This window comes from Boleophthalmus pectinirostris, unplaced genomic scaffold (genome assembly GCF_026225935.1).
Source record: "Boleophthalmus pectinirostris isolate CB_2022bp ecotype Guang Dong unplaced genomic scaffold, ASM2622593v1 HiC_scaffold_10, whole genome shotgun sequence".
NCBI classification, from domain to species: domain Eukaryota; kingdom Metazoa; phylum Chordata; class Actinopteri; order Gobiiformes; family Gobiidae; genus Boleophthalmus; species Boleophthalmus pectinirostris.
In genome coordinates, this window is record NW_026570971.1 from 13,353,246 (window position 1) to 13,378,906 (window position 25,661).

The window sequence follows — 25,661 nt, forward strand, 5'->3', positions numbered from 1 at the left end:
CTCTCTCTCTCTCTCTCTCTCTCTCTCTTACTTTTTTGCAGGGAAATCGTCTACGGTTGATAAAAGCTCAGAGCAATAGAAGAAGCAAGGCTGACATCTTCTTAAGAGATGATAGTGGAACCAAATCAAATAGGATGGAGCAGTCACTCTTTCACAGATAGGTAGCTCATTTCTGGTGGTGGAGAGTTTGCATCCCTAGTGGCGCTCTGCCTGGGAAAGATAGCTCACTCGGACTCCATTCATTATTCCATTCCCAGCCACTTTCCCATCATAGCCTTTTCTTTTTCACTTTAATGAGTTGCCTCTTTTTCTCGAGTGTTGATGGGATCTCAGAATTCAGATTTACTGACAAAATGTTTAATCACACTTTTTTCCATTGGTGTGGGAGGAAGCGAAAATCAATTATTTCTATTACACAATGCTGATTGGAAATGAATAGGAGTGGATTCATTTAGAGACAATGGCTCCACAGTGGCAGAGATAAGTGTCACTCTTGGCCCCTTGAGGTATATGTGCCTGAGCTTATAAAGTAGTTTGGAAAACACTTTACATCAATCCAAAAGTAAAACGCTTTATTCACTGTTTTTAGTTGATATTATCTCAACTTATTTCCAATTATCCGTACCATATTATAATTAGACCCCACATTCACTGTTCTTTTTAGACTATTTACAGACAGGCTTTATCGACCAGGCAAAAGCTCAATATGTTATGCAGCTTAGCACTTCCTGGAGAGCCTTTGCTATCATATTAATTTCACTCTTTCCAAATCCCATAGAAAATTATTTATAAAAAATTGACTTCTCTTGCTGAGGGTTTCTTTGAAAAGAAGAATTACACGAAAAGATAAAACACTTTTATCGCCATTGAAAGACCAGACAATGTACGTAGAGAAATTGGGAAGAAGGAAGAAACAATGAATATTAAGTGCCTCAGAAACTAAAGCTGCTGACTAAATTGAAAGTGTATATCCTGAGGGGCCAAGGCTTCTAAATTGCTAATTACTGCTGCTGAAAGGGGGCCATTTTTGATATGTTTGCTTGTGAAAGGCAGGCTCTTAATGAAGCAGTGGCTAAAGTTTTTCTGCTCTCGAGCTTGTGAGGCTCTCTCCGGACAGGCTCCCAGGCCAGAACAATAGTAAGCCCAGGAGCGCTGCGTCCCCACAGGCGTCAGTGAGAGCAGGCTGGGGGCTGCGCTGGGAGTCACTCGTGTGCACACTAACATGTGGACTCCTCAGATAAGGTGGCAGCAGCACAGAGAGGCCTTCTCCCCTGGGCCCAGAGGGAAACTTGCAGTTATTAAGAGAAAGATGAAAGATTATAAGGCTTTTATACTTGCTTTCACAGAGTTTTCGTTTTATTATATGAACTGACTTGAAAGAAGCAATAAATGAGTTTAAATAGGCTATACAACAACACTTGAGAGACAGCTGACTGACATTAAACAGATGTAGGAAAAGATACAGTCAAGCACAGGTTGTGTTCTGAAAATAGGCATATGCAAGTACATTAAAAAAGGGTTTTGGCTATAAGCACTGAAACTGATTGAAACACAGTATCTCTATCAAGCTGTGCATCACTACAGGCTGCATTTTATCTATTATTGATTATTTAAAAATATCATTTCATATCATTGGTTGGTTGATCATTAAAGTCATGGTATGTCAAAAAATACACAAAAATAAAAGTATGTTTTTGCCATTATGGGCGTTTTTATTGCACTGAAAACATAGAAAAATATGTGTTCTTACTCTGAGCAGTCTTGCACCTTTACACAGCTGATCCTTACCAAACCTCGAGGAGGGCCCCATCCAGACTATTTCCATGGAAATGTTGTTTTGGCAATAATCTTCCACAGTGTAGTATAAAAACATATATCTCCATGGAGAATGTTCCCAAAGTATGGTTTTAACTATTTTTATGGAAAGTTACATACTATCACTTTACAACTAGAGGCACTTTGTTTGTGAGGCTCTTTGTTTTTTATTGCTTTACATTTATATTATTGTAGGAAATGGAAAATATGTATATATTATCTATTGAGGAATTTAGAGTAGTGAATATAAAATTTGATTTGATTATAAGGAGATGAATAATGTAATATTTATTTGTCACTTTTATTGTCTTATCTGAGTCGCGCACTTTTTGACAGATGCGTCATCGGGGAAGGGAGTAACGGGATTGGCTGGAAGCAAGGCGGAAGTGCGTGTCCTGTGTCAGCTTTGCTGAAAACAAAACAAGGCAGAACGGTGGGTGAGTGTTTGCTTTACGCCGTGATCAGAGTGTCGTTTTGTCAGTATTTCGTACATCGAACAGAAGAATAAACGCGTTAGATGTGTTTAGGATTCAGTCGATCCGCCCTCGTTACGTCCTCACGTGTCTGATGTTATGTAACAGAATGCACAGGGCATGCAGCTCATTTTCGCCGCTGTGATGGAGGGCTTGCAGCAGTGCTTTGAATATAGACCATGCAAGCATTTCTAGCTCTATTCCCTTTTGTCGCAAACAGACTGTTAAATACAGCTTCTTATTGGTAGCTGCTGTGTGCCTGTAGATAAAAATGACATTAAATACTACGTAATAGCCCATCTTAGTAGCTGATTCATAACTGGCTCTTTGCACTATTTATGCTAGACCCGCTGTAATCCGTTGTTCCTTAGTTTAGAGATGAAATGACTGCGTGAATTATATCTTACATTTTTCTGTGTAAACAGAGTGTTATATGCTGAACGAAATACTTGTTAATGTAAACACTGACAGTAGTGTTGTTTTGTGTAGCACCATGATGGATGAGCTGGTGCAGGACCTGGTTTTGGCTCTGGAGCAGTCGTCAGAGCAGAGTAAACTGGGGGAGCTGTGGGAGGAGATGGTGCTCAGTCCCCTGCAGCCGCAGCGCAGACAGGTGCGGCGGCGCAGAGCACAGCGCAGGCACAGGCACTCCTCTCTGTATCACTACTGGCTCGAGGCCTCTGAGTCCAGTATGGATGAAGCCTCCAGAGGCTATGGAAGGAGCCTAGCCACAACCTCTGTGGCCAACTGCAGTGACTCGGATGAAAGGAGCACAAGCAGCCGATGGCAGCAGATGAGGAGGCGGCCCCTTAGAAGCAGGCCAACCTCATGGCCACACTATGATTCTTACACTGAGAATTCACCAGGACGACCACTCAGGAGGAAGAGGAAGGTCAAACGCATGACCTCTGATGTCATCCCCCGAACACAGCCCAAGCTGAGGGGTCCTAATGTGGACCAAAAATCAGCATCGAGGATGCAGCATCTGTCAGGATCGAAGAACAGACCTGGTGGCTGGGTGAGGGCAGAGCAACCGACCGAAGGAGCCCGGCTCATGGGACAGGAGTGCTGGAAGAGGAAACTCTCACGGGCCAGTGAGCACCAGGACGGAGCGGAGGAGAAGATGTCAGATGGGTATGTTTAGTATTATTATTTAGTGCACAAAATAGGTCAGATTCTGGGGTAGGGAACTTTCATTTCTTTTTCTCTAGTAAAGTCACACATTTTAGAAACTCACATTTAATTTAGTTTGCCACAAGCCAAATGTTAATAGTGCCATTGTTTTTAAAAGTCAGGATTAAATCTATTATGAAAGATGTGCTCAAAATTCCGCCAGCCCTTCTTACCCTTTAAATGGAGATGGACAATAGGCAGTTAAACCCGTAACATAAAAGTCATGGGCCTAACTACTTTCAGACAGAAGCAATTAAACAGCACGACATTTAAGATGATCTATATGCCTGTCTTCATCTCTCCAGTTGTCAATATTCAACGTGTCCTCAGCTAAACTGAAAAAGGATCACAATCATGGCGCTCCACTTTAACGTACTGAGTTGACATTAAAAATGAATGATAGACTCTCCTCAGCCTTGTCTCCTGTAGCAGCAATAATCACTGGGGAGGGATCTTTGATAGTTATGCCTGCAGGCACGTGCCAGCTCATTATGGCTTTTCAAGAAATAGTGTCACAAGTAAATAAGTGACCTGGTGCTGTATTGATTTGTTTTGAAATAAATTTCAGTCTTGGGCCAGTAATTAAAGCTGAGAATGTCCCAGTGTCCCTATGCACACTGTCTCATGTGCATTTTATTTGGCCTAAGTAAATGAGTTTGCAAGCAGCAGTGGAGAGGGACATTATGGAGTGGACATTCAATTATAGTGAGAACACCCAGTCATATGAAGAAAAGGTCTAAAGACAAAAGTCAAGTACCTTCAAGAAGTGATATTGATACTCTGCAGTGACATCATGTTGGGGGTGTTCTGCATGTATGTGTATGGTGGAATCTTCAGCATTTACCATCATGACACAATCCACACATTGGTAAATACAGTCACAAAAGTTTTACAATCTCAAGAAAAATTTAAAATGGATTTAAACAACATGGTCTGTGGTCAATTTGAGCATTCCTGGGCCTATTTGGGTGTTTGATTTTTGACAAAAGGGGTGAGAATGACTAGCTAGCTTTTTACTGCAATGTTATTTAAGAATGGCTTGTTTATTAATAGTAAAAAATAATTTCATATAATTTCATTTCATAAAGCTTCAGACAGAGCAGGGCCTTCAGTTAGCATCACATTCCCAGGGAATGTTAAGTCAGCCATTATGTGTCAAGTGTAACAAATGTAAGTAGATTATTTTTGATAGCAAAAAATGGTTTGGACTGAAAGCTTTACATCTTGACGTTTAATTTGTGCTGACCTCCCTAGCCCCTTAACGGCACTTGTTTTCTTACTTTATGGAAAAATCAATAGCCGTTGTGACAGAAAACAGCTCCAGAGCAGAAATAAATGGGAACACCATGGCACACTGTCAATCATTTCTCACTTACACAATGCCAACACTCTTGATTGCTGCTCAGTATACTGCCACACTGTACTGAGGGCTCAACAATCTAATGGTTAAGTCCAGGCCCCGGTGTGCAATATGACAAAATGGCAGCGTCGATGAGGGGTTGACAGTGGTACAACAGCGATATTTATACCCTGAGAGTGCACGGACCATTTACTGTCAGACACAGATGCTGTTGCTGAAATGTCTTTTAAACAGAGTGTATTTGTTTGGTTGCCATTCATTCTATTAACCTTATTCCTACGGAGTGTCTGGTCTTTCCTCAAGGTCACTCATCGTCTGCACACACTGGCCCAGGCTTGCCTTCAGCTGCCTCATTGTGGAGCAGCAGATGTTGGTGTCTCCAGTTGGGCTCCACATCCTTCATTAGACTGGGTTGAGCCTGCTGGCAGTTGGGCCACCTGGCTCTCAGGCTGGCCCTGCATCAGCCCTCACCTGTGGGTACGACTGTCCCAGGCTCTACCTAGACCCCTGCTGGGGCCCCTGCTGCTCATGGACTTCTTAGCACACAAAGCCATTGTCACAGCCTTTCACTGCTGCATCCTGTGGCAGTTTACAACATGAGAACTCTATTAGGAGTTTTTAAGAAACTGATGCTCTATTTGCCAAAGTTAATTTTCATAAATCTCTGAGACTAATCCAATTACAGCAGCTCAGGGAAGGAGGGATAACCTTATAATCAGACACCATGGAAAAGGGCATGGGTTTGGGCTGGGACAGCTTGTTTGAAGAAGCTGCAGAAGCATTGTTATCAGCACTTTGCCCCCCTCTGTCACAGCTTCATCTTTTTTCTCTGCAGAATGAGCTTGAGCTCAATAAATGATGGCGAGCCTGTAATCTCTGAGCAAACTGCCTGTGCCTGTCCCAGGAGTCCAGGATTATATCCTAATGATTACTTGCTCATCTGGATACTGTGTTTTGCTTCACCTCCTTGGCTTGTATTGAAGAACTAGGGCCACATGGGGAGCTGGGTTCAGCCCCAAAACACAGCAATGCAGTTTTCATTTTGCCCTTGGCTTTGTTTTATCACGGACACATTGTATGTAGTCTAATTAGGCTGTATTTAGAGTTCATCAGGGGATGTGTGTTCTGTGTAGTCCCTTATATATCTTGCACTTGGTCACACTTTGGATTTGATCAAGTGCTCATGACGAGTTTGGTATTGGTTTATATGTCATGTTTGTCGACTTCTTTTTCTTCAAAGGTCACTGATGAAAGAAAAATAGGTTTCTTAATTATTGATGTTATTAATTAGGCAGTACTTAATGGAAACACATCTCACATCAGCCCAATGCTGCTCTAAGCAACATCACATTACGCCTTTAAAACAAATAAATACTTAATGTGAGGCTCAAATTAATTGTTCATACTGCTTCTATTTCTTTTTTTTGTTCAGGAGCATATTTTGTATTTTCCAGTATTGTATTTATATTAGTGGGGGGGGGGACTGTTCCTATTCCCCAGAGATTCCACACTTGCTCACATCTGCTTCTGTGGATGTGAGGACCAGTGTTGCCAAACCATATGTCCCGGCAATGTTGCAGGCAGGACGGACATTTTTCTGATGTTGCTGTCACTGACATGCCTCTGCAATATGGCAAAACATGGTATCAGCGCATGTCTGACCCTGGAGCCTGCCCTATTAGCAAGGTCAATGGTGGCGAACCAAGCACAAAATGCAAGGCAATCAAAAGCAATGCTCCCTACAGGATAAAGGAGTGGAATTAGAGACAGCTTTGTAAAGCTTGTAAAGAAAAGATTGGTTATATTAATGATACTACTTATGAAAACTATGCCTATGACAAAACTGGAAGTTTCACCTCATCTTCCCTCCTTCTCCTCCCAGTAACCTTGAAGTGTGCAGAGGTCACAGTGCCTGATAGCTGAGGTGTGAGAACGACACAGACCCAGCAGCGTCGCAGGGTTAGCCCCGGGGTGAGGAGCACGGCAGCGGGACCGGCCAGGCCGTCACAGCCACAGCAGATGTTAGCCAGTTGTAGTGCAGCAGAGGCCCCCCAGAATGGGGCTCACCCAGAGGGCGGGGGGCCTGGGGAATGCACTTGGCTCTTCTGTCATCCTCCACAACACAGGCCCGATTAGATTGGAGCTGACAGCGGAGGATATTCAATTAGATTGTGCATGTCACTCAGACCTGCTCCTCATGCCTTTGTGTTTGGTAGTGCAACAAGGGAGCACACCGCACGCTCTTGTCTTTTGAGTTATTTTCATTTATAGTGACCTCCAGCTCTGGACTACTTCATTGTATCTATCATTGAATATGTTAAACATTGACATTACGTATGTTGAATTTTCTGACCCTGGCAGGCTTAAGCGTATTTCATCTTCAAAATTACAAATCTAAGTAGAAGGTTTGAATGTTTGTTATACTGTCCATAGCAAATAGTTATATTATATTCTTCTCCCTTTGCAGAGAGACCAGCAGTACCTGCAGCAGTGATCCTGGCCTATTCACTAATGATGAAGGGAGACAAGGTAAACTTTCAGTACCTTCACATGCACATAAATTTAATTATCATGTAATAAAATAAAAGTTGTCTTTTTTTTTTTAAAGTAGGTGCAGACACATTTGATAATCCTGTCTGTTTGTAAAATGGTGAAAAATAAGTATTCCCACAGTAACTCCACTCCTGGGAGAATACATGGGTATAGCTGAGGTTTGGATACAGTGGCTGGGAGCTGGGCAGCTAAGCGGCTCTAATAAGATGTTGTCATGTCATGTTAATGAGCGCTGAAGCCTTTACTATCCTCATTAGCCGTGGGGAGGCAAGGCCCACTCTGATTTAACAGTTGTCACTACACCTTGACTCTGTTCTGTGCTTTACTGACTGACAGGACTATGGACGGTCAACTGGTATAATACTGGTATAATACTAATTTCTGACCAGGATATGTTTTGTTTAGGTGATGATGAACAAAGTGACTGGTTTGTTGAGGGAGACTGTGGAGTCAGGACAAGTGTAACCAGTCTTCGACCCAACTGGGACTCAGACAGCCAGCAGTCCCTGAAGGATAATTGCTCCTCAGCCACTTTCCTGCACCCAGCACGACCTTCTCGAGGTAGAGGAACTATACTTCCAATATGATAAAAGCTTGTTTTCTTCTAAAAGCATGATCAGAGTTCAGTTGAATTTTCTGACTTGTACAATTTACAATGTGAAAAATTATGGTTTGTTGAATAGAACTTCTGTTTTATAAAGCATCATGTAAACAAAATCTGCAACGATGACTTATAATGGCTAATGAATGTAAATATTGACAGGGTATTGTTCCCGTCTGGCTGGCACTGCTGCCTGCTCGATCCGAAAGGAAAGAAGACGGATTCCAACCAAGGTTATGGTCACCATCTGCCTCTTTCACCACACAATTGCAGAAATGATGTAAATTTCACTTTAAAAATATATTTTAGGGAGGCCGTATACCAGTATTTGTGAGGAGACTGAGACACTTATCTGAAGACCGCTATCAGAGAGGGTAAGTTACAATAAAAAGGTTATAAAGAAATAAAGTTGTAAAAATGTTTTATTTTTTATTTCAGTTTTTGGTTGTCCTCATTTGGGAGTCAAGAACAAAGCCAGGTGTGGTATAGCACATCTTTACAATGTGGACATATAATTGTCTTTGTCAATTCTGAAAATCTGAATGTCATTGATTTCAGTTGAACACTCTGTGCCCATCACCGGTGCGTCCTATTGACATGATGTCAGAGAGCTCCCATCTCAGATGTTCCTCCTCTATTCGCACTAACAGGTATGTCATGCCATGTTCAAACAAATGCCTCTCTAGGGCCTATTAGAAATCTCACTGAAGGTCAATGTATTGATAAACAATTTTATGATCATCTCACTATAGAGAAAATATAGTCTACAATACTTTTAGTTGATGCGACTCAGTTTGAAATAGATGGTGGTTTTATAACAACAGCCATAAAACTTATCTGTTGAGTTTTCAAGGTCACTATTGTGATACAGTGAAAGAGTATATGTTTACATAGTTGTAATGCAGATTTCCATTCCCCCATGTTTGGGACCACACAAAGGTTTATTCAGAAGACGTTTGTCAAAGTGTTGCATTGCTGGCAGTCATCCCTGGAAGTGTTGGATCTGCACGGGGAACCGCTGAGAAGCCAAACAGCCCTTTTGCCCCGAGACAGTGGGACTCCACATTTTATTGTTTCCACTTTTACAGTATTTATTGCATGCTTAATTTAGTTTCACACTCTCTTTCTCTATCGTCTCTCTCCATCATGTCTCTTGGGTTATTCCACAAAGTGCTCCAGCGCTCTTGATGAGGGGCAAATACACGACTGTTATGAAAAGCCCCTGACTTCTTAGGGCTTTCTTTTCTAAACTGGGCCTTTTTTCTCCACCTGAAAGGTTCCTTCAGATTCCAGTTTGAGGCATTGTGAATACTAATTTCTCTCTATTAAAAAGCCCTCATATCCCTGCCATGCTCTCATTTGAATGCTGGACTCAGGGGAGACCTCTTAATTCCTTTATAGTGGGATTCAAGACCCTTCACTTCAAAAAGTATAAATCATACTCCCAAATGATTGAGGGAGAGGCGGGGGTTGACGAGAGGGGCTTCTGATGTGTCCCGTTGGACGGCACAAGCTAGTTCTTTTTCCCTGAGCTGCTCAAATCCAGTCTCCGGTGAGATGGCTCCTCAGTCCTCATCCTCAACTCAAACTAATGTTGGCTTATTTACCGAGTGTTTGGTGCAGAATGCAGCCAAAAGCCACCACTCAAATCCATTTTATTTCTTTGCTTGCTGGATAAATCTTTGCCCAAGTGCATCTGACTTCTCCTGTGTGTTCCTACACCCTTGAGAGAAAAGTGTTTTCTCGCTGGAGCACTTGTAAGCATTAATCTTGTAGGGCAGCCCGCCTGAAATGATACTGTATTTATAAAAGCTGTCATCTCCTGTTTAGCAGCAGTTGACGGTAGCGATCAGAGATTTGATGGTAAGTGATAAAGGCTGCGTGCTGTTTATCCTTGTATCTGTGCGTGAATAGGCCCTTTGCTTTGCCAGATTTGAGGGTAATGCTCGGAGCCAGCGGCTATGTTAAAATGCATAACTGCCTCCCACCTGAGCCGACCGGCGGCAGCTTTTATCTATTGACTTATTTATTTCTAAATGACACTTGCGCTGAGAGATAAATCACACTCTGAGGCCACTCCCTTTGCAGTTTTTATTTTAATTGTGAGATCTTGGAGTCAGCAGTTAGTATATTGGTGTGAGTGGCCTATTGATTATTGATTTGGATTCATTGATTGTGCTCCCTGGAGGGCCTAATCCTTTCTGATTCATTTGAATACCTCTATTAATCTTGAGATCCTGCTCACACCTGCAGCGCTATGTACCCTAATGAAAATAGATGGCTATTTTGTAACAGTGCCTCCCAACTCCTCTTTTGATTCATTATTTTTCATTGATATATTTGCTTTTGGATGTGGCAGCCAAAATTACAATTGACCCTGGTGTCAGTGGTTGTCACCCTGTGCCCCAAGAGACTATCTGGCATTTAGAAGCCTCACAATCTATCCTGAAGGAGAGACCACTTTCTTTACCATCAGTTTTACAAAGTGCATGGTTCACTGCTTATTTTATACAAACATAACCAAGATTCATCAGCTGTTAAAAATAAAAGGGTATCTTGTGAGATCTACTCCAATTCAGGTAAAGCGTATTAGTTGAGTAGAATGAATGTATAGTTATGGTTGGTAAGCTGGTTGATATATTTTCTTGTCCAATTAGCCTTATGCTAAGTGTGATTCCTGTGACTCCCTGGTGGTCACCCAGTTTCTCTTGATGCCCCTTTGCTCCCAAGGGAAGAATTGAGGGGATGGTCAGTCACACATTAAGACTAAATACATCAGAGAATTACTTTTAATACCACGTGAGTGCCTTGTGAAATAATGCCACATTTAAACAGGCATTGATTTTAGAATTAAAAAGTTAGTTTGCAAAGATTTACTGTGGGGAGTTGAATGCTTGAGCTCTTTATCAGGGGCACAAATGGCTGGTTATGTGCTGTCCGACAGAGGTACGATTGAGGGATCGATAGGCGCGTGATTTACTAACTGGACTACAGCTAATCAATAAGTATAAAAGTAAATGAAATATGCATTACTAGGATTTTATTAGAGTCGGGTAGCATGGGGAGAATAACGCACAGGCAGTTTAGTTTTATATCTATTGATTATACAACATAGAGACTTGGCTCAAAGCGCAGACTGCCCTCATCTCGACACCCCACACTGCCACACGCCTGTCAGGTGATTTATGGGAGCTGAGGTCACGGAACATGCTGCAGTTAAAGACTGTTCAGACAGACCTGGTTGTAGAGTGGGGCTGGTTGTAGCATGGGGCTGATGGGCCAAAGGGCTTTGTAATGCTGCAGTCCTCCATGAGCCTGTTGGGGTTAATGACAGATGCCTTGTCTCAATTTTATTCCTTGCATCCATGTTTTTGAATTTGATGGTGCCATATTTTCAGATGGAGGGTTGGGATGGGTCTTTATAACTTAACAAATTTTGAAACAAGTATTCAATCTAATGATCCAAGCGTTGAATGTATTAGTATTATTAGGTAGGAATTGTCTCTACAAACTTGCCATATTACCGTACTCTTAAATTTCCACAGCATCTACATGTTTAATCATAGTTTTGCTTAAACATTGAATCTAGAACAAGCATAATATAAAATAATAAGATTTTAAATAAATAATGTCTCTATAGCCTATCTGTACCTGGTGGGCCAACTTTAATACATATTTGACATGATCTTGCGGGCCAAATATAATTATATCGTGGGCCAAATTTGGCCCCCGGACCTGAGTTTGACATGTCTGGTCTATGGAGTAAAAAAAAAACAAAAAACAAAAAAAAACCACTTGCTGAGGCTGCTATGTAAAACAATGTTTCACTTTTGTTCATTTATACTGACATTCTTTGTTTCGTGTGGAAAAGCCCAGTAATTTCGAGATATTGACTGTCAACAACCTGCAATCTAACAGTAAAACTGAATTAAGAGATGCCCTCCAACTCAGTTTAATCTATGGGCATACTCGTTAGTCTTATCTTATATCTGACATCCCTTTACTTATTTATTTTTGGTCATAGTACAGCAGGCATTGTATAATATAGATTTGAAGTATTAATTATGTCAGTAGTTGTATAGGGTTTACTGGAGAGCTTGATTAAAGCCTCATGTCATGGGTTTTGATTTTGGATGCAAAAAAGAAAATAAATCATTGCCAAAAGTGGGGTGCCAAGTATTAATAAATTTTGGAAAATAACTATTCATTAAAATGTTAATGTCTCTACAAAATGTAGCTATCTTTAAATACGCTTGTGGATTTGTTTGTCTGTTTATTGTCTTATCTTGTCTTTTTGGAATGTTCTTTCTGTAAGAGACTGGTCCACACTTTACCTTTACTTCACATACATCTAAAATTAAGCATACTGGAGGAGAGCAATATGTCTAAACCATATTTTCTTTCCCAGGCAGATTAACATCAACCCAAGAATAGTTTGTACAGAAGACATGAGAAGGAGGAGGAGCAAATCATCATCCGTCTTATCAGGTTACTATATTTTCTTTGTATACAACAATAATAATAATAATACTTGTATACTGCTTTTCACGATAGTCACATGAAAACATAGGGTTGAATAATTTGAGGAAAAAAATCTACAAGAGTAATTGTGATTTGTTTGACAAGCATTGCGTTTGGATTTGCAATTTTTGTTGTTTTTGTTAAACACGTCCACAAGAATTGACAAAAGACTGAAATATGAACTGACAAACTAATACAAGCACTAGGATCCCAGTTGTTCATTGTAGTTTCCAGTGTGTAGAAGTTGCATGTGCTTAAGTGTGACGTGAGCTTGGACCGATTGGAAGTGGCATAAGGCAGCAGTTGGTGTGGCTGTTCGGAGCAGTGCAAGTGTCTTTTTTCATTAGACTTTAGCTTCAGCGTTTTCTGTCTTTGTCGGATTGAAATTTGAATTGGTTTGTCCACCTCCACTGCTGTGCCCCTCTTTCTTTGTGCTATTTGGCATTTAAATAATGAAAGCTGGTGGTTCCCTGATTCAGTGAGGCTGTTAGATGTGTATTAATATTGTTGCATGGCAGACTGTACCAAGGCCCATCGTTCATTTAAATAAACGAGGTGGAATTCAAAACAGCCAAAGCTTTACTTGTAAACAGATTGCATGCGTTTATTGCACTGTGCACTGAGTGATGGAATGGCCAGTAGCTCTGTCCTTCACCTCATATGTGCTAAACCATGTCCCATAAAAGTAAAAAAGGATGCACTCCACAGGACCCCCTCATATTTACTCATGAGACATCCCTCATCTACTAAACAGCCATCTTCTCTTCAGAGCTATTTTTCTATATCCTATATCCTATTTGCAGGAAATATGTGTAGTATTCTTATATTCAGGGAATATGGCTAATGATGAGGCTATTGATGTAAATCCAAGGTACAACCAAAAGAAGATAGACAGATGTGTGGTTGTAGCACCCATTCAACAGATCATATTAAATATTAGCAGAGGTGTAACGATATCCAAGTCTCACAATACAATATCGTCAGGGTATGAACCTCACGGTACGATATTTATTGTGATATAGTGGGAAAGCTCACGATATGGTGGGGAGGCTCACGATTAGGGATGTAGCAATATCCAAATCTCTCATTACGATATTTTCAGGATGTACATCTCACAGTACAATATTTATTGTGATATTTTGTGGAGGCTAACAAAACTGTTAATATGCTACTTTTTCCTCTTAAAATGCCTTGACAAGACTTAATCCAAAGAACTAAGACTTACAAGTGTTTAGAACTGTTATTTCTTCATGTAGTCTGCAATGAAACAGAGCAAAGGATCATGATCTATGTAGTTCCCTCTGGCTTTTTTGAGCAAAGAGACGTTAAAGAAAGAACAAATATTCCAATACAACCTAATTAAAAATACATATTTATTAAAGGGCAAATATTTTTGCTGTTTCAAACATATGCCTTTTGTTTCATTCACACATGTTTAACACACAAACCCTTCATGTTTAGGCTGAGATCTTCTCTCAAACAGAAAGCACCTTGAGATGTCATGTCATACATGAAGAGCTTCAGTGTGTTTTTAAACTCCATACACCTTAACTAGAACGTTTGCCTGATTTCCGCCATGGAATTGCCAATATCCTCTGAACAAAAGTTTAAAAATACCTGTTAACTTGAAAACAGCCGTTTCATGACATCAGAAGGTATAACAGAGTATTTTGGCAGACTAATAATAAAGGGTTACTCAAATGTGTGAATGAAACAAAACACAATTCCAGGTTTGTTTTTGATAAGGTAGAGCAACACTCTAACGTGGCGTAAAGCTCACAATAATTCATTTTGTGTAATGTAGGACCTTTTAATACTCATTTCAGATCAACCTAGATTATATTTTAACTATGTTCTTCTGCCTGCTATGATTTACCACTGACATCCCATGGTAACCAGCGCAGCAGCTGTTACTGCGCTGTATAAGTTGTACCATGGCGGTCTACAGTCTACTACTGCTTGAACCTCAGTTATCTTACCAATGCTCACAGACATGCTCATTCTCCCACTCTTCACCCTCACAAAAGTCTGTCTAAACTTTAAACTCCAAACTTTGTCATGAGCATTTTAAGCAAAGTGCATTTAGCGCCTTAGTTTGTTGTTGTGCTCTTTTAACATGAATCCTGAATCTTATGTGAGTTGACCAAAAGAAGTAGAGTGTTCTATCTGTTAGTGGTTGATTTGAAACTTTGTAATCAGGAGTGAAAATGGTGTGCGGCTGGAGGTGTCTTCCTGGGCTCCGTGGGGAATTACTGAGGCGGTACCCAGCTGTTGCATTGTCTTCTTCCCTTACCCTTTTAGCACTTCCTCAGCAGTGTGGAAGGTACAACACACAACTTATCAAGACAGGGATCTGTTTGGATTAGATGACCACTCCATTTCTCAGGCTTAAATTGGCCATTTTCTTCTTTTCTCACCAACATCAGCCTGACAGTACAACTCTAAGCACCAACTCTCTTTGCTACTAGCTGTTTCTTATAGCAATAACTTGTGTTAGATTATGGAGGGAACTCTTGAAATATTCCCATAGGGTGGTAAATTATTAACAATGGAGTCTTTTCTCCCCAGTGTGAATTATTTGTAGTATAAATCTGTAAGTTTAAAGATCCTAATGGATTTTAATAGTCTTGCCTGGTCTCATGCATAGGCTAATTAATTATTGCCATTTCCCTCCTCCCTTACTCTCTTCTTCAACGTCCTTCATCTTTATCTCTGACTGGAAACAGTGGCAGTAAAGATACTTCTATACTTCTATACTTACAGTCACATTTTGGCTAAATAGACCCCTGCTCTAAACGTATGCTTTCCTATGGGACGTGTGTTTGTGGAGTGTCCACATGTGCCCGGCGTGTGCCCCTGCACAACGGCTCCAGACGCCTCTGTGACAGATCACCTGCGGCTGGGCCCTCCGTGTTCCTGCCCGGCGGTCCGACCCCCTCTCATTAATGCCCAGGCTGGTGCGAGGGCCGCGTGGCAGCACAAGACAAATAACGGCAGCACTCAGCCATCACTTCTGCTGACAGAAATGCAGCCCACCGCACTATTTCGCCCTCTCCGGCTCCACTTTGCACCCTGCCCGTGTCCTTCAAAAACCCCACAAAACTGCACCTGCCCACCGCTCAGCTCAACTTTGACGACAGCCGTGGCTGCTGCTAGAGGCTGGGCTTAACATTGAGGTTTTACTAAAATGTTATATTGTTTTTTCCTCTCTCATTCTTATAAGTCTGTTGGTTGCTTTTATAACTTGTTTGCAAACCGTCTTGCTGGGAGGTCTGATTTAAATTTGCATGGAGTGTGTGTGTGACTGAGAGAGGGAGAGAGTGAGAGAGAGAGAAGAGGAAAAAGAGGGAGCTAGAAACACAAAGGCTAATCATTAAAGAGCTATTCAGCCCTGTTCATTTAAGTGCGGGAATCAGCAGGCCCATTACTGTCAATGTGTAATTAGCTGATTAATAAACAGGGGAAGGGGAGTGCTCAGAAAGGCCTGTAATGATTGTTTATAGAGAGCATCACGAGAGCTTATTAAGATGGTTCCATTCAGTCTCCCATTATCACCCACAGTAAACGCTTGTACTGTAATTCTCCTATTGAAAGAAAATCGTTTGAATTTTTCATTGCCCTTGATGTAAAACTACTTGGTCATAGTTGTATCTTTTAGGGTTACATATTGAAAGCTTTTTAATGTATGCAATGTTTAAACACATCTTGAGCTGGTTCTATGCACATCCACACCAGTCTACTTAAAGTCAGACCTGTGCATGTCAAATCTGTCAGGTTAGAAAAGGCTTGAATTTTGATTCAAAGCTTTAACTATGTTTAACCAGAGTGTTTGGGTTGAACCTCAACAACAGTTAGCCATCATTCCCTCAAGAAATATTAATCAATTATCTTGGCCGCCGGATCAGTTTGGAGAAGAAGTCATCTGGAAAGAGGCACAGCTGATATAATGGGAGTGAGCAAAAGCACATGCCAGTGAATGCTGTAATGCCTAATCCTCTGAGACAGCCCAGAGCCACAATGTCACTTCTGGTTTCCTCGTCCTCTTCCCCCAGACAGCCTCAAAACTGTCTTGTGTGACCGGTGCAAACTTTTTGTGAGAGATCAGGTCAGATTAGTTTGAAGCAGGTAAGTCAGAGACTATAATTGTTCCTCTGTTTGGAATGAAGATTGGTTGTGGTTTTCTTCTTGATATTTGACTTTATGGTGAGAGGAAAAAGCAAAATTTAGTGCAGTTTTAACATCAAGACGGGAACATTTAATGAATTCAGTATAAAATGTTAGAGCTTCGTAACCAGAAGAGTGGAGGGATGCCATGGCAGCAGAGCTGATTAGCCTTTTAATAACTATGGCCACCAGTCATATGGGGCCAAATTGGATTTGGCTGACTTGACCAAAACCTCTTTAATACTCAGCCTATTAAAGCAAGAGTTTTATTTCAATCTATGAAGCACAAAGCCATTTCTATGGATTTTGACAAAATGTGTGCAATGCTTTGTCTGACATTTTGAAAATTGTGTTGTTTTTTTGCAGCATGCAGTCTATCCCATAAAGAGAAACCATGAGGAGATGATCAGAAGCCAGAGTTGTCGAGCATCAAAGATTGTCACTTACACTACATCCAGAAGCAAAGATTCAACCTGGACTGACCTGACATCTACACAGGCCTTGGGGAAAATGACTGTTGTGAAAGACACACAAAACTCCTGCTTTCCAAAGTTGGAAAATACAAAGCACATCATTAATGTTCAAATCAGCATGTTACAGTGAAAGCCCATCTTTGCAGGTAGTATATTAAGCTTGACAAATGGTAATGCAATCAAGGCTTGTTAAGACTGCGCTATCTCCTGGAGGAAGAACACAGCTTCAAGAGGCCTCTTGTTTGACTCAAGACTCTGTAACTCCTCCTGTCTCTGCACAGTCTCCAGGCCACCTGCTACTACACAATCCAACAATTATGGCTACTTTTATAGAGCCACGTTTGTCAGCAGGGACACCAGAGGGAGGATGGTCAGGATGGTCTCTCATAATGGTTTTACACAGACGGAAGCCAGACACAGCCCAGCATCAGAATGTGTAACTGCTCCATGCTGTTTTGGGTTCAGAGAGGAAACCACCAGGAGAGATCCACATAATGTACAGGTCTCCCATTAACATGCATTAGAAATACTACACCTGATACAAAGGTATTCATTAGCACAACACAAACGTGTGTAGTCTCTGTGTTCAGAGAGCTGCCTCTTACCTTCTTTATTCAAATTCTTCCAAATTTAAGTTCAAGGTCCACAGCAGATCTGTTTGAACAGGCTGCTTTTCACTGGGGTGTAGCACAGCTGCTTTTGAGGCGACTCTGAGCCAGCAGATAGAAGTCTCACAGAAGCAGGCTTGGGCAGACCATTTTTGTTTAATATTGATCAATCTTGATTTTGGATAAAATGTTATTTTTGATTATAAACAAAAATGTTTTTTAACAATAAGTTTCATGAACAGAGACAGACTCAACTCAACTGGTATAGATTTCCTGTGTTCCAAAGGTTTTAGAAACTATAAGATCAATCACAACTGCAGGGGTAATGCAAGCTTTACCTTAAAAAGTATATATGTATCTATAAAAATAAATGCAGTAGCTCATGTATATGAAGCTTGGGAAAAACACAGTGCTTCATAGCAACAAGGGTCACTTGGTATGCACAAAGTATTCTGAGAAGGAGATAACTTTTTAGTGTAATGAACTGCAGAATCACCAGCCACATATTGTATGTCGTTTTGGTCATTTTTAAAGCTGCATTCAAGAGAAGAATCGCATTTAGTGGAATGAGATTTGCCAATTAATGTGAGTTATATGTGTGCAATAATCCGTCTGGGAAAGCTTTATGTGATCATGTTGGCCAGGGATGACATTTATAAATGCTGTGTGTGCACACTGCTCTAATGGATACCTCACAGAAGACAGACCTCACAGGGATCAGTCAAAGGGTTGAGGTTCTTCCTCTAATCCACCATTCTTTAGCACCAGTCCTCATCAAATCAAACACACAATTCAACATCCACATGACTCTTGGCTCATAGTTGCAGTGATTGACAGAAAAAGGCCCATTACTCCACATTCAGTCCATATTCAGTCCACTCTGTTAGTGGCAGTGGGTAATACTTCACCTGCCTTCACACTAATTAACAGTTACTGTACAGTAATGATGTCCCAGCCAAGTGCATGTCTCAAAATGAATTCCTAATGGCCAGGAAGCGGGCCACATGGCTTCCTTGCAGCTAGTCAATTGCCCTGTTACAGTTAAGGAATTCAGCCGGCTGATTCTCATATTTCATCCCAGGTAAAGATTACCTGTCAGTCCCATGGGAGATGTATTGATCTGTTTTCCTTTTTCCGCCAGCAATCACCTGACAAAGGCACCTAGGAGGCCGGTGAATGAGTGATGCCTGCTCTGTCTGAGGCTGAATGGGGGCTCCCATGCCACTGGATAGGTGGAGTTGTGCTGAGTAACAACGCAGATAATGAAATCATAAAGTCTGTTTGAACCTCCTCTATATGCACACAGAGCAGCCCCTTTGTGCCCGAGGTCAGAGGTCACTGTTGAATTAGCTTTTTGGCTCCTTTCTTGTTTGAGGTGTTTGCTCCTCTATGCAGCACACAGTTAGAGTAGAGACACATTAAAGAAGCCTTCTGGTTCCTGCTGACAAACGCATGTTGACTGTCACTCAAGAGCAGCTTGTTTTTGAATAACAGAAGTGTTGAGAACCAAACCATCCTGAAGGATGTTGTGAAGTGACAACACCCCACAGTAAAACATTTAAACGTTGCATGTTTCTGGCAGCTACTGGCTTTTTAAGTTTGCCTTGTTCATTGGGATTTTCTGTGATATACTGTACCAAAGGTACTGCTTTTATAGTATTTGCACTATAATTGTATATTATTTCAGATATGATGCATAATTGCTTTCTACTACATGAAACATTTGAACAAATATATATTTAATGTATTTTATGAAGATGGTTCCGTACTTGTGCACCACTGTCATTTTTTTTAAAATCACAGATTGACATGCAAGGATTTAGATACATCCTCTGATGAGGGTTCTTAGGCAGCTATCCACATTCGATATGTATATAAATATAAACAGCATCTTATCTAATCGGCTGTTATCTTTTATTTTTAATAGTGTTTGGGGCATGGCTAATTGCTTTGTAAATGATTTAAGAGGATTAGCCCATCTACTGAAAGTGTGCAGTGTCACAGTACATGTAGAAGAATAACAATTACAATTTAAACAGCAGCACGTTCAACATATTCAAGTGTATGCACTGCTTAGTCTAGCATTTTTATCATGTTCTCATCAGCCCATGTTGTTAGTGAAATGGCCATTAAGGCTTGTTTCAGTGTTTCCTATGTGATGTATTACAAAAGCTGATCAATAAATTACTTATGGGTATTTGTGATTGTTGACTCCTTAGATGAAGCACATTAACATATTCGACTACCTTATGGTCTTCCTAAAGAGAAAAAGCCAGTGTCTGCAGTCAAAAATCTTGAACTGAATCTTGATTTCATTTACTGTATTTAATTAATTCTTTAATAATTTTTTGGCGTGTAGTCTGTATACAAGCTTCTGTGTAGGTGACCCCAGCTGAGTTACATCAGTCGGCTTCATGCTCCTCACCCTCTATCACTTTCTCCTTATCACTGCCATGACACGGTGCAACTGTGAGGCAAGTTCTCTTTTGAATGCATTGTGTAAAATAAGCAAGTGTCCCGGAGCGTTTCTTCATCCAGACACATGTTCCCCCTCTAATAGCAAATTCACATATCAGCCCAGTGCAGCATTCACTTAGCGCCAGATAACGCTACTTGATATGTTTTATGTATGCGGTTAAGAACAGGCCTGGCTTGAGTGGTTCCTGTCATCACATTTTGCTATATAAATTCTCCATTGATATTATTGTGTGTCAGCAGTGTTGTGTATTGAATAGAACGCAGAGCCAGGGCATCTGTGCTTGTCGCGCTGCTCTCCTGTCTACCCTCACCACCACTATCCCTTTTCATTTCTGCTGGCATTCTAATCAGAGTGTTACGAGCTTGAGCGGGTGAAGTACGCTGAAAGTTGTGTTTCCTGACAGCCAATAAAAACCTTATAATCTCCTTGATTCAAGTGGGCTGTTTAAAAAAAAATACTAACTAGTGCTATCACTCAGACCGCCCCCTTGCCTACTCTTTTTTTCTTTAATGCCTTTTTTTATTTAATATATTGGCCATGAAAAATGAGAGACTCCCGCTTGGCCGTGTAGATATTTTGTTGCTGATGATGCGAGACGAATTTCCATCACAGCTTTGTTTCCAGCGCGTGAGCGGATAATCTTTTACAGTGCGAGAGGGAGGCCAGTGCTCCCATCAATCTCCAGGGCTTATAGCTGTTGTGCGTTCCCCTACCTGACCAGCACGCCACTCCAGGGCTCTTTGTCAGGTCAGGAGCGCCCACACCGGACATGTTCTTATGGACCTGGCCCAAACACAACCACCTCCTGCCCCTTGCTCACCCCTGAGCCCTTTCTTCCATTATTTCTGCCATTGTATTCTGTCATTTTTCTAACTGGGTGGTGACTTCTAAGAGGGCAGCATCACTTACCTGTTGACAGCCCAATGGAAGTGTTTGCCCCACAAACTACCATATGTGCTCCGATGGATTCACCTTTCTTTGATTCTCCACTAAAGCGAAGAGGCTACAGTTTAAGGTTTTAGCTGTGGCATGTTGCCCAGACAGCCTCTTGAGGCGAGCCCCGAGTACAGGCTGCCAGGCACAGGGCAGGCCGCTCAATGCACCCCGCTGCCCTGGGCAATTGCCTGCCGCACCGCTCCACCCGCGGAGACAATGTGCCTCTGATTGACAATAATGGGAAGTGGCAGAATCGATTGGAGACAAGAGAGGGGTGTGTGCGTGTGAAATTCTCTCGGAGCTCCTAGTCACAGACCAGGGGCTCTGGCAGCACTCACCTGTCATCTCTGCAGCGCCGGGATTAGGGCTGCTGACAGGAGCAGTGGGCTGGGGGAAAGGCACTGGTCGGCAAAGACAGCCTGAAAATGCTGTTTCTCTTGTACACTTCTCCAAACATAATGTCTTATTATGTTCAGCAGAGCTTAGGTGAAGAACTGCTCCACAATGAATGATGTACAAGGCTGTTCAAAGACTGAAAGGGAAACAAAGACAAAAACTGTATTAGTCCATAAAAACCACAGTGAGGCCAGCGGACATGAGCAGTGGATGGTGGAGTTTCTAATGAGCCATTTAAGTGAGCAGCTTCTCATTTGAAGTATCAAAATCCCATTCACCTTGCGCAGGGCCGCTGGACTGTGTGTCTGGGTGTGTCTGAGTGTGTGTGTGTGTGTCTGTGTGTGTGTGCTGCAGCAGCGGATGGAAGGCAGGTGTCGTGACAGAAGGGGCACTCCATTCTCTAATTGATCGACAAAAGATGCACATGAAGAAGACGTTAAGGCAAAATGAAGTCATAACAGTGGATTGAGACATTTATTAAGTCAGACGAAAGGCCCTCAGAAACGTTGAGATTGTTTATTGATTTTTGTGTTTTGGCTGGCTGCGCAGGAGTAATCGCTCGTGCGGCTGCCACAGAGGCTATGAGTGCGGCCAAATGTTCAGGGGGAGGCACTGGCTTCCTCCTCCAGGAACAACTCGGAGCAATGGAACACTGTGTCTTCATTACAAGTGCACTTACTTCACATTTTTAAGAGCTCTGTCTCGATGCAATCTAAGTGCATTAGTAAGAAGCTCCACGCATGTCAAATCATTGGAACTGCTTCCTGTTGCTATGTAGGAAGTAGTCCTTAGAAAACCTTATTGGCCCAGTGCCACAACATTACAAGGTTAGGCTGTTGTTGTTTTCATTCTGCACACACACAAAAAACTGTTTGGTTTTGATTCCAGCTTTTCAAGTATTGCAGTTAAATATATGGAGTTTTTAGTGTACGACTAACCCATCACCCTCTTTGGCCAGTAGGAAATGAAATGCCCCACCATAACTGCGTGCATTGAAGTGTGTGCAGGGAGCCATGCTGGTGAGTGTTAGGTAGAGTTCAACCGCACTGGTGACATCAATCTGCCTGTTCTTTATTAGACGGAGCAGTGAGGTGTAACTGACTGCATTGTCCACAGATGGACTGGAGCCCAGGCCTCTGGTCAGCCACCCTGACAATACAATCAATAATCACACTTTCATTACATGAGTCCTGCCTGTCTTGTCCCCTGAGCTTCCTACTATATTCACACATTTCTCATGTCTAGCTGATACCCTCTTTGATGTTCTGAATATGTTTTTTCTTTCCTTCACAACATAGAAACTGAAGTAGGATCTCGAAGGGCACCAGAGCTCTCTGTTTTTGCACTTAACCCACTGTGGTAGTGCATATTCTGGCTGGACAGCAGGATGACAGTGATCCAGTGTGGAGCCTGGGGCCTATAAATGGTAATGCCCTCCACTTGCCTTCCTCATAAAGCATAATAAAAGGAGGTTATAAATCCTACCAATTAGCTGCGTCCATCAGTTGCCTTAATTGGAGTGTCGTGACTGGCTATGGGATGACCTTGTGCGCGAGAGAGCCAAGACAGACGAGAGGCCGGCCGCAGATCTGTGGAGGTGTGGAGCAGCTCAGGCCTTCTTTAAATCAACTGTATCCGGCAGGCCATAAGGGTCAGGCCATATTATAGGAAACATTATACTGTGGACGAAGGATGTGCTCGGAGGCCGGGGCTAATGCTAGTCATGCAAATGCATATGGGTTTTGAATTAATTTATGAGTTGTGTTCGAAATTAAAAACGTTTCCTGATATATACTGTACTGTATATAACCTGCTTCATTCATTATACGAAATGTGATAGATATTTTGTGTCATATCTCTAAATGGAGTAGGAGTCTGCAAGCTTTATCACCCTCAACCAGTGCTTTTTAATAACTATAGTTATTTTACAGCATAAAGGGGAATTGTACAGTGTAAGGCCAACATTAAAAATAATGCAGGAAATATGTATTCAGAGTTCAATAGGCTTGACTGAGTACAGGCCTGTGTCTTACTCCAGGTCTACACACCTTTTCTTTCAACACTTCAGTTAAGCACACTCTGTAGCCACTCAAACTTGAGAACTTCTTTACTATTACTATCATCATCTCAGGCCACTGCTCACTTCCATAGGGAGCAAGAAGGAGTGTGTGGAGAGAATCATCTCCTCAGCACAGGACCAGTCACAGAGCAGTTACCAGCAGCTGTCAGGGTGGCTGACTGAGGCACGCCGACAGTTGTTTCCTCTCTCTGTTACTGCACACAGATAATTCAGTCAACAGGCTTTGAACTGTAGATAAGGGAGGAAGAAGATGATCCTATGATGGGCCAGAGGCATATGGGGCAGGGCAGTGAAAGGGCTGTACTGTCCATGCAAGGTGCATGGGAACTGCACCTAGACATAATACAGGCCATAATACAACCAATAAAAATATCATATATCCTGGTGAGTAACTTGCATGGCTGTGTGTACTGTAGCTATAATGAAAATAAATATAACTGTGTAGATTCGGTTGACACAATAAACAATTAGCTTTAATAATTCTCTTGCTGAAAGCAATGTACTCAGCTCAGTGATGAGCCATGTTCCTATCTTGCCCATATCATTTGTCTCCTTTCTTCCTGTTTTATAAATGCTAAGTGTTTTTGGAGAGGAAATTAATTTCCAATAAAGCTGGACAGAGTATCTTTTGTTTGCTCTGGCTCGTGGGGCTGTGTACCTGCCAGGTGTGGTTCTTGGCGGTGAGGTGCGCGATGAAAAGCCTCATCAAAGAGCCCTTTGAGACCCAGCCACGAGTGGGACAGGAGGCCACAGTGAGGAGAGGGGAAACAGGACACCTCTGCACAGACACACAACCTGCTCACAGCCTCCTGAGACTCAGCACTAGTGTGCCCTAGAGACAGCGAGAGAAAGGAAATGTTACAAAGTTATCTACCATGTCAACTTCCTACTGCTTAAAATGTTCTTTTGTTGTTTAGCAACATGATACCGTCATCTTTAGATGAGTACCGACTGTGACTTTTTCATAAAAGAGACAGCTTTGAGTTGCAGAACACAATTTCTTTATCAGTGCAATTGCTCCACAATTTTATAAGAAGTCTGACGTGATGTGATCAAAGTGCGTCAGCGGGCAGCACCATGCATGTCAAACGGTGGCGGCCATTCTTGTTGCTATGTGGGCTGGAAGTAAAAGTCCTTAGGAAACCTTCCTGGCAGAGTGCCACAGCATTACAAGGTTAGACTGTTTGTTGTTGTTTTCAATATGCACTAAAGAGCAGTGTTTGTGCACCACTCAAAGATACCCCTGCCCTGTTAAATGATGAGTGATGTAAATGAAAATTAAAATGCCTAAAAATACAAACAAATACCTTTATAAAATGTACAAAAAAGAACAGCTGAAAAGTGGCATATAAAAGTAAAATGTACCAGACATACTTAATCACTTTGATATTACCTCTATAACACATGTGAGTAAAACAAAGACACGGTGACGGTGTTGGCTTCAAAAAGAAACGGTACGTAATTATGTTCACAATTACACAGTAGGAGCAGTTAAGGGTGTTTTCATCTTGACAGAAGCATTCAGGCAATGTTCTATAAACCAATTTAAGAATGGCCAGCAGAATGAACTTATTAACTGCCGCCTCTTGAATGTCACTCTGCTCTGATCAAAGAGAGGTGTGCTTTAATGAAGTGTAATATAATTTTAACTGTGTGGCCCTTAAATTAGCAGCGGTCGGGTCACGGCAGGGCCTCACCTGTCGACCAGTAAACGCACACACAGGCTCTTCAATCAGCGCACAGGACAGCTCTGTCCCTCACAGCAGCAGCAGCACTGGTATTAATAGAAATAGCTCCGCTTATAACAAACACTGTGTATTGGTGTCATACACAACACTAGAGATTCAAAATAAAATGTGTGTGTGTTTTACAAATAATTAGTAGTTATTAGCACTTACCAGAGACTTGAGTCACAGTAGTAACTTTCAAATATAAAAATGTCTTTGTTTTGATATTGATTAAAGGTTTACACCTGGTTTGTTCTACTATTTACAAACTGGGCCTAATGACCAAGTTGTTTATGTGACAA

The 25,661-nt window shown here is 41.7% G+C and overlaps 1 protein-coding gene across 3 annotated transcripts; it reads left to right on the forward strand.

Annotated features, from left to right (window-relative positions):
• The first annotated feature begins 2,188 nt into the window (after window positions 1-2,188).
• gpatch2 (G patch domain containing 2) lies at window positions 2,189-19,938 on the forward strand. Of its 3 annotated transcripts, none has more exons than XM_020919716.2 (10): window positions 2,189-2,248; window positions 2,778-3,422; window positions 7,289-7,350; window positions 7,780-7,935; window positions 8,138-8,208; window positions 8,285-8,349; window positions 8,414-8,453; window positions 8,534-8,625; window positions 12,384-12,463; window positions 17,027-19,938. In XM_020919716.2, exons 2-10 carry the CDS (start codon window positions 2,782-2,784, stop codon window positions 17,056-17,058), a joined length of 1,239 nt encoding a protein of 412 aa, XP_020775375.1. In that variant the 5' UTR covers window positions 2,189-2,248; window positions 2,778-2,781; the 3' UTR covers window positions 17,059-19,938. The 3 variants fall into 3 exon arrangements, 2 of the variants coding, with proteins under 2 accessions (XP_020775375.1, XP_055015339.1); XR_008632975.1 differs by having other exon boundaries at window positions 2,197-2,252; window positions 12,388-12,463; XM_055159364.1 differs by having other exon boundaries at window positions 2,197-2,252.
• The last annotated feature ends 5,723 nt before the right edge of the window (window positions 19,939-25,661 follow it).